The 9,748-nt window shown below is 40.6% G+C and overlaps 1 protein-coding gene across 1 annotated transcript; it reads left to right on the top strand.

The window, feature by feature from the left end:
* Positions 1–1,980: 1,980 nt before the first annotated feature.
* ap1m2 (adaptor related protein complex 1 subunit mu 2) lies at positions 1,981–9,035 on the top strand. The gene is made up of 12 exons (XM_061231347.1): positions 1,981–2,225; positions 3,058–3,214; positions 3,847–3,914; positions 4,722–4,852; positions 5,046–5,193; positions 5,445–5,571; positions 5,756–5,898; positions 5,987–6,058; positions 6,631–6,789; positions 7,446–7,571; positions 7,749–7,824; positions 8,159–9,035. The coding sequence occupies exons 1-12, from the start codon at positions 2,184–2,186 to the stop codon at positions 8,182–8,184; spliced, it is 1,275 nt and encodes a 424-aa protein (XP_061087331.1). The 5' UTR covers positions 1,981–2,183; the 3' UTR covers positions 8,185–9,035.
* The last annotated feature ends 713 nt before the right edge of the window (positions 9,036–9,748 follow it).

The following is a 9,748-nucleotide window of genomic DNA, read 5'->3' as shown; positions in this document are numbered from 1 at the left end:
AGCCTCTTGACCACAAACAATGTCTGCTATGTTCATGCTAAAGAGGCCATTCCGATGCATCTCTTCAATCACCTTTTGTTAAAGCTTGGTGCTGCAGTTTCCCATTACGAAAATGCAACATCACCAAAAATAAATACATATATACATTTCTAGAATATTAACACACTTCACCATACAGTAGCATTATGATCTACAACTACCAACTCATATAATATGTGATCATTAAACTTTAGGCTAAAAAATTTGCTCTATGAGCTCCCAATAGTTTACAGAGCATCAGATATATTCTACCAATACATGTAGTGGTTGCATCCTTGGATTAAAGCAATCGACTCCATTACGTACATGTTTGTTTGCAGGCCCTTTGCATTACGGTAAAACTCGTCACAACAAGTCTTTGGACCTCTGAGCAAATATTTTTGGAGGGGAGACGGCTAATGAGGCTCGTCAATCTTCCACGGTCAGTGTCAAGGTTAATGCACTGCTCCTGCTGGTGTGAGTACAGGTGCTGTGGTGAGAGGGGTACTGGGCCGTGGACACGGCTCATAAGAGTCCCATCTGGTTAAACAGCGCCACCTGTCTTCATCGCCACTTTATGGCTCCCCAAAGCAGGGTACAAGAGATCACAGGGATTCTTTTCACTCATTGTCGCCTTCTGACGAACATCCTGTCTGTTAAGGAACCAAACTATGGTTGAGAGCTGCTTTGGCAGATCCCAGACTTTTTCAGAGTATTGAACTGCATTTTTGGCCTTGCAAATAACTCCATACCTGACTGTCACCTGTCACACCAGGCCAGGTCAAAACCATTAATTTTTGGATGTTTCATGTTGGGTGTGAGAGAATATTTAGTTAAATTAATTCTCAAATGTCTTTGACTCTTTCACATGCTGTGTGGCCTTGGGTGTCTTAAAGCTCACCGAGATTTTTCATGAAGATGATAACAACGTCAAAGCCTGTAGAGAGCCCTTCCAGAGATGAGTTGGTAGAATATGACAGTTTTGTGTTAGCGGCTGACCTCCTGTGGGGTCAGATAGGATACCAGAGAGTACTCAGTACTGCATGATTTAGAAAGACAAGACAATTTAGTTCAGTAGCTATGCTGTACATTCTCACTTTATTCAAATGTTGTATGCATATCTCATCACATACCATATATGTTGTAAGAATATAATGCTGAACAATTCTGTTCGTCTGTGTCTATATCTTGTAGTCTACAGCACCTTATGTGCAGTTCATACAGCATAGTCGCCAGCGTTGCTGTGCCTATAAACTGGCATGACAACATAACTGAGACACGACAACGGGATGCGACGGCAGAACAGTGACAGCTGACCTCCAAGGACACACAGACTGACAATTAATGCCCTAAAAGGACACCATGCACGCGAAAGATTCTTGTGTCTCGCAAGTGTTCTGTTTAAAAATATATAACTTTTGACAGTATCATTCAAGCGAAATAAAGTCGCTTGAAAGTTAAGACGTAGTCCGGAGCGCCCCCTTATGTATGCCTCGCGAAAGACGACACCCCTGTAATAGTATACCCAGTGACTGTACTCATTATGTTATTAAATGTGGAATAAAATGTAGCCTACGTCTTGAGCCAGCGAATTTATCTAATAATGTTTAAAATGGTCTTTATGCAATCCAATAACACATTTTTATACCAATGCACAATGGTACATGCTGTCCGTGATGTCTTTTTTTTTTGCTATGCTGAAACACGAATAAAATTATTTGAACAAGCAAAGGCGTTTTCTGAAGAGTAAATATAAATTCTAAGTGAAATTACTACAAGAAAGTCTAGCACAAAAGCATACGCAGTCTTGCTGTCTGTTCATACAAAGGACTGGCACCTTGCACTCTGCAACGCCACCTCCAGACGGAGTGAAATATAAAATTGTATTGCTAGCAAGCTTGTTTTCTTAATATAACAGCTAGCCAGAACCAACGTTTCCTTCATCCAGGTGAGTGCGCCGACTGTAAATGTTTCACCTGGATCCCGGTGACGTCGACACGCAACATCTCCGGAAAAAGGAAACTTGGGATCCATGATGATCTTACACTAAATTCAGACAAGTTAATGGCTCCTCTTTCGATTTAACCACTTATTCGTTTAATTTATGTTTTGTGTTCGTTAAACAGCTTATGCATATAAGGTGACTTGTTCAATTAATATCAGCAATGTCTGCCTCCGCTGTGTTCGTGTTGGATCTGAAAGGAAAGGTAAGGAAAGTTCTCGTGCGATGTGAAGATGGTGACCGTAGATAGGGACAAAGGTTTCATATTTGTGATATGCCGTTACGTACTACTTTTGACCTCGAAAAGTAGCTTTAGTTTAATTTAAATGCTTCAGCGATAGGTATTCGTCAACTCTGCGTATGTGGTTTCCGTCATTTTGAAATATATTGAACGTAATTTCCATTGATTTCCCAGCCACTCCACCTAACCACTATGGGAACGCGATCCCACATTTTAAGCTTAACAAAAGTGTAATTTGGGGGCCTTCTTTTTAATGACCGCTATAACATGTATGTTGATGCCAATCGTTTAATTTGTTGCAGTATGATATAATAATCGTGGCCGATTTTTGTTTAAAGCGATCTCCCTGTAAAACGGACAGTTGGAATGTAATTCTGCCGTTGTCTTTTAAACTAGAACCCTTCAATGAAATATGAGACATGGGAAAAATGTTCCTTAACAGAAACAAATACAGTCGCCTATATTAAGGAAAAGGAAGTGGGAATCATATTGCAATGTTCTAGGTGTCCCGGTTAGGTTATGTGTGCCTTTGAACTGACATAGGATTGTATTGTTGTGTGAAAGTATGACTAATGCCTGTGTACATGAATACACTGCTCTGTCTTGTTGGCCTTGGGTGCTGCATTCCTGTGCATGAGGATTAAAATATAACTGTAACAGCTCCAACATCCCAGTTATCACCTGTTGACAACACGTAACCCACAGGACATCCGATCATTATTCATGCCAGTGTCAAAATCCCCAGTTCTATTCTGTTGATAGCTTCCAGCCATTTACCCATCTGCTCACCTTTCAGGTGCTGATCTGTCGTAACTACAAAGGGGATGTGGATATGTCGGAGATCGACCACTTCCTGCCACTTATGATGCAGCAGGAGGAAGAGGGGCTTCTCTGTCCAGTTTTGACCCATGGAAGCGTTCACTTCCTGTGGATAAAGCACAGCAACCTCTACTGTATCCTTTCACTATCATCCCCTGGGATTATTTTAAGAATAATTTAGTTGTTTATGTTGTACTATGTGTGGTTGTTCCCAGTCAGGACTAAGCATTTACACAAACAAAACTGTTCATAATGGATGCACACACACACACACAAAAATGAAATTACATTTTAGATCCAGGGATTTAGAGCTGAAGTCTATACCCATTAGGAACTATGTTACTGTTTAAGTAATGTGATGTTTATTACATAAACCCTTCCTTTCAGATCACATATTTACCATAAACATATAATGGATCTCTCTAAATAAATAAACCTAGTCCTATGTTAAAAATATATATGTATGACAGGTAATATAATACAGCCTTCTATAGTATCTCACATACTACAGTCCCATAGCTTTCATATAATGAAGCTCTCAGCGACCACTTTCTTGTATCTAACTAATTTTCAAATTATTCTCTGATGTGCAGATCCAGTTGCTACTATTTTGACTATGGTGGAAAATAATGTTGCAAGTAATTAATAAGTGGCCATACTTCTCAACTGCCTTTATCACCCAAACAAAAGTAAAGTACATTTTTGCATTGTTGGAAAAAGGGTGGAATAAGAGTGGACAGTGTACCTTAACATGACTCCAAATCAGTGGTGGCCACAACCAATAAGAACTCAAATGCTTCACTTGTGTATGCGTTCCTGTATAAAATAGTGGAGGTAAGACATTTTCTCCTCTTTCTTGTATGTTGTAATTGTATACGGCAGTAATATCACTAAGGCAGAAATTAAGGCAGGTATTGATTGTGTGAATATGTGGACAAACCTCATGCTAGTACATGTGTAGAGGCTAATTTATGATTTTACGGGCACTTCTGTTGTATAATTTGAGCCCTCACTGTACATTAGCGCTATAGTTAATAAACAGAATGTTACATTATTACTTACTGGCATTTGGCAGATGCTCTTATGCAGAGCGACGTACAGTTGATTAGACTAAGCAGGAGACAATCCTCCCCTGGAGCAATGCAGGGTTAAGGGCCTTGCTCTTAGAATGCCTCAGTTTCATCCAGTGTAGTGTATTATTCCAGCACCAGTCTGTAGTTATTGCATGCTTCTAGATTAGTGTTCGTCTGCCGTAGTCCTCTCTGGTTAAATAATTACTAATGCCAATGCAAGACCATTTTTAGAACTGATTCATCACGTTTTCTCAATATTTTACATTACATTACATGAATGGCATTTGGCAGACGCTCTTATCCAGAATGAGGTACAGTTGATTAGACTAAGCAGGAGACAGTCCTCCCCTGGAGCAATGCAGGGTTAAGGGCCTTGCTCTTAGGCCCAATGGCTGTGTGGATCTTATTTTAGCTACACCGGGAATCAAACCACTGACCTTGCGGGTCCCAGTCATGTAGCTTAACCACCACGCTATAGGCCGCAACAATTAAATTATCGTACACATGTATTTTTGATATTTGCAGATTTTCTTGTGTGTGTGTGTGTGTGTGTATGTACGATGGCTAGGTGTTCACAGGATACTTTAAGGAGTTAGAGGAGGAGAGCATCCAGGACAACTTTGTGGTGGTGTATGAGCTGCTGGATGAGCTGATGGACTTTGGCTTCCCCCAGACCACTGACAGCAAAATCCTTCAGGAGTAAGATACCTACGCATACACACGTACATACCTACATGAGCATACACACCTACACAAGCATACACATACACATGCGTACACACATACACACATACACGAGCATACATACTCCTCTTAGCACATATCAGTGCTTAATTATAATTAATGCATGCACATTGCAGTGGACACAAAGAGTTGTTCTGTCTTGTTGCAGATACATAACCCAGGAAGGCAACAAGCTGGAAGTGGCAAAGACCAAAGTTCCCACCACAGTCACAAATGCTGTCTCATGGAGGTCTGAAGGCATCAAGTACAAGAAGAATGAGGTCTTCATTGATGTTATTGAGTCCATTAATGTCTTGGTGAGTGACTGGATCACTAGGGTTACAGACCAAATTTGTTTGGTAGCAACCTAATTGTGAAACATTCCAGGGTAATTTATGGGGAATTGTGTAGGTGTAAATGTGTTGAAATGTGCATGTTATTGACCTGCATTTTTAAGCAGATGAATGATTCTGAAGTTGTGAATCTGAAGCTTCACCTGTATGAGAGTGCATGAGAGTACATGTGTAAGAGGTCTGTGCAGATGACTGACAGGGTCTCTTGCGAACAGGTGAATGCGAATGGGAATGTGATGAGCAGTGACATCGTAGGGAGCATCAAGCTGAAGACCATGCTGTCTGGAATGCCTGAGCTGAGACTAGGCCTGAACGACCGCGTGCTGTTCGCCCTCACCGGCCGTACGCATCGCCGCCCGTCTCTCCATTCCTCACATGCTCACCAGCGCCCTCTATCAATGACTGAAAGACATTAGTGAACCTGCACCCCGATCTTTGCACTCCCGTATGATAGCGTGTTGAAGGGTGATGGCGGATCTTCTAACCCTCGTGTCCTCGCTCTCTGTGTTGACGGGTGTGTGCTCAGGAGACAAAGGGAAGACGGTGACGATGGAGGACGTGAAGTTTCACCAGTGTGTGCGCCTGTCCCGCTTCGAGAATGACCGCACCATCTCCTTCATCCCCCCCGACGGGGAGTCCGAGCTCATGTCCTACCGCATCAACACCCACGTAAGCATCTCTAGCATAGGGCTGTTTTAGCACACACATGGTGCCTGGGTCTATTATTCAGTCTGAACCTGGTACCCTTCTCCCACAGGTGAAGCCTCTGATATGGATCGAGTCAGTCATCGAGAAGTTCTCTCACAGCAGAGTGGAAATAATGGTGAAGGTGAGGACTGTTGAGCAAGTTATATTGGTTTCACTTTAATTGGTCCCTAATTACACTTTTTCTACAGCAAATTAGTTTGGCAAACTATTTTTTAGTGATTGCTGACTTTGCCAAACTGTTTGTGAATAAAAAAATATTGTCATAGTTAAGGACAAATATAGATTAATTCCCATTCCACTATGCAAGATTGTTTTTTATTTGTATTTATGCTTCTTAAATATCTGGGGCGACATGGCTCAGGCAGTAAGAGCAGTCGTCTAGCAGTCGGAGGGTTGCCAGTTCGATCCCCCGCCCAGGCTGTGTCGAAGTGTCCCTGAGCAAGACACCTAACCCCTAAAATCTCCTGACGAGCTGGTTGGTGCCTTGCATGGCAGCCAATCGCCGTTGGTGTGTGAGTGTGTGTATGAATGGGTGAATGAGAAGCATAAATTGTACAGCGCTTTGGATAAAGGCGCTATATAAACTCCAACCATTTACCATCTTCTTATCAAGCATGGCTAGGCTCCAGGATGAAGTAAGTCTAACTATGAAGTTCCCGCAAAACCATTCAATTGGGATCGCTGTTTTTCCAGGCAAAGGGGCAGTTCAAAAAACAGTCCGTGGCTAATAACGTGGAAGTCAGAGTGCCGGTCCCAAGTGATGCCGACTCTCCCAAATTCAAAACCAGCACGGGACATGCTAAGTATGTTCCCGAGAAGAACCTGGTGGTGTGGACCATCAAGTCCTTCCCAGTAAGTGCATCTTCATTTCAGCACGTAATTCATTTAAAACATTACCTGTGAAAACTGTTTCTCATGGAGATCACCATGTATGTTTTATTTATTGTTGTCATTGTCTGGCAAATCTGAGTTGGGACAGTTAAGAAAGGGATAATGCCCTATGAATGAGTCAGTTATGAGGAAATAACTGCTGGACAGGGTGCAGTTATTTCCTCATAACTGACTTGTTCTTAGGGTATTATCCCTTACATAACTCTATCATAAGTAGCTAAATAGGTAGCAAATCAACCAAATTAAAGCCAATTAGAATTGGACCTATCTGTTTCAAACAAAATTTGATTTCCTGATTTCAAAATTTTGATTTGCGTCATCCAAACCTGTTATTACAGAACACAAAAGTGCTGGTGGAACTCAGCATTTCACCTTTCAGACTCTGGCTCTTACTATTCCATAAAACTATTGCCACATTGCATAAGTCTCACCTTTGAATATATGCTGCGAGTAGAAACGCTGTGTTCTGAGCACTCTGTATTTCTTAAATGAAAAAAATTTTTTTTTTATGTAACTCATTCTTTCTCAGTCTCTCCCTTGTTTCAGGTATTTTCTCCTCTCTTGTTGTGAGGGCCTGACAGTCTCTGCTCATATTCTACTTGTCCATCTCTCTGTAGGGGGGAAAGGAGTTCCTGATGCGTGCCCATTTTGGGCTCCCCAGCGTGGAGAGAGATGAAGCGGAGGGCAAGCCACCAATCACTGTCAACTTTGAAATCCCTTATTTTACGGTTTCTGGGATACAGGTATGTATATACAGTTTGAATTTGGCTATGATGCAGTGTGTTATATTACAACCAAGTCTGGCTAGTGGTCAGCAACAATGGGATACGTGATGCAAATCGTAGCCTATCATTCAGATCTTTGGCTTTAATGCAGTATTTGTTTACTCTCCTGCTCTGTCTCTGTACTGTGGTTTTTAGGTTCGATATATGAAGATTATTGAGAAGAGTGGCTACCAGGCCCTGCCCTGGGTAAGGTACATCACACAGAGTGGAGGTATGACAGCACTTGCTCATGTAAACTGCAACTGATATTAAACTGCAACAGTAAACATGCTTTTTCTGTAGTGACTGGTGTGTATACTATGAAGACTATTATGTAATAGTCTTCATAATATACTGTTGTGTAATTCTGCAAGTCTGAATGGAATTTGTGTATGCTGAACAAAGCATACATGTCATGAACTGTAACTGTAATAGCAAAAATATTTTGTTTAATAAGATACTCTGCTTTTTATTCTTTATTTGAGTGTTTTCCTTTGTAAGAATGGTTCTGTAAATCTATGTTAGCTCACACATATCTCTGTCCCTTTTTTCTGATTTTATTTTAGATTACCAGCTACGGACTAACACTTAGTTAGTGGTCACTTCTGGATCCCTGTGCATACACAAGTGCAGGAGAGATCACAGAGCAACGATCAAGAATCCTGCCTCTACACACCCACACACAGGTCTTATCGCTTGAGACTGGGTAATGACTTGGGGCTGTTTTTGTGTAGATTATGCTACCCCTCGAAATTGTAATTCCTCCACTTGAACCACAATGAATGTGTAGATAAAAAAACAAATATAATGTGCAATCCAGATTTTAATTACATGTGGAATGATCTCTGAATTGTGTCACGTTTTGTGATTGTAATTGGAGAGTTTTCTGTGTGTTACAACGGAGATGACTGATTGTGTGTGTGTTTTAAATAGTTTTTTTTTTTTAGTTTGGTTAAAATGAAATTGAAACATTTCCTTTTGTTACAATTCATTGGATGCAATGGCAATATAAATGTAAAATGATTTTCTGCTACTTTTCTTGTGTTTGCAATTAAAGAATTAAACCTACAGAGTGTCTGGGGAAACTGTCACTTCTTGTTTCCATTAGAACTAACAATACTGGTTTCAGATACTACTTTACTGTGACGTAATGTTTCTGTACTGTGACATACAGTATACTTCCATTGTCCAACGGTGCTCACTTCCGTAAAATAATTGGCAAACTAATGTTTGCTAATTATTTGTTTTCAGCTGCTTTCAGTTGCTTGGCACTGCTGGGAAAGTTGGCTTAGTTTCCCTCAAGATATCTGTATGCTTTGCACTCTCTTTGTCCTTGCTACAGGCAGGGGCTGACTGAACAATCTGAACCTGCTGGAATAGCCTATCTTCTACATGGTGTTGGCCACTTGCGGTGTTGCCATAGTGATCCTGAACAGTAAAGAGAGGGCTTGTTTGAGTTTTTAGATATTTCAATAATAGACCCAAACATAATTCATGATAACATCTTTTGCATGGTGTTTGGTCATTATCTTAGCTGTAGTACATTATTAAGGATATGTGCTCTGTGTCCTAAACCTTTTGAATTCTTACTTCCCAGTTCCCATGTTGGATGTTTACTGGCTAATGCTGGAGTATCCTACAAATGCAAATTTATTTTACTACCTGAATATGACACCTTCCTACTGAGGCTGCCTTTCTTTACTGGGTTCTGCTTATCATGATGTTTGTCACCCGGCTCAACTTGCCCTTCCACTATCTTAGAGGGCCAATAACATAGGTTTTTTTTTTGGCATGTACAACACTGTTGTTGACTTCAGTTGTGCTTCCAAATAAATCATACTTTTATGAGTCAGTTTGGATAAGTTATTTTCAAGAAATCTAGAAGAAACAAAGTATATTTTTATTTTAAATAAATTGAGACGCAATCATTTTTAAATATATGTGAATTGGTTTGTATCCTTTTTTTTTTTTTTTTTTTTGCACTGGGCCTAATACACTCAGCAGTGAAACAAATTTGGAGCCTGCTGCAATGTACCGCTTGAAAGTGCATTAGTTATTTAGCTAACGCTTTTATCCGAATGCATCTTGAAGTTGAATAGATTAAGAAGGTGCCAATCCCCCTTTGCTCGTGCTTGAACGGTTCAATCGCCTACCTT

The sequence above is a fragment of the Conger conger genome, chromosome 2, assembly GCF_963514075.1.
Source record: "Conger conger chromosome 2, fConCon1.1, whole genome shotgun sequence".
NCBI classification, from domain to species: Eukaryota; Metazoa; Chordata; class Actinopteri; order Anguilliformes; family Congridae; genus Conger; species Conger conger.
This window is presented reverse-complemented; position numbering and strand designations above follow the sequence as displayed.

What these genes read in the sequence shown, in the direction of transcription:
- ap1m2 (XM_061231347.1), top strand. Translation starts at nt 2,184, where the DNA reads ATGTCTGCCTCCGCTGTGTTCGTGTTGGATCTGAAAGGAAAG. An exon ending in TTGAGTCCATTAATGTCTTG is followed by an intron (nt 5,194 to 5,444) that starts GTGAGTGACTGG and finishes TCTTGCGAACAG; the next exon opens with GTGAATGCGAATGGGAATGT. An exon ending in TTACGGTTTCTGGGATACAG is followed by an intron (nt 7,572 to 7,748) that starts GTATGTATATAC and finishes TGTGGTTTTTAG; the next exon opens with GTTCGATATATGAAGATTAT.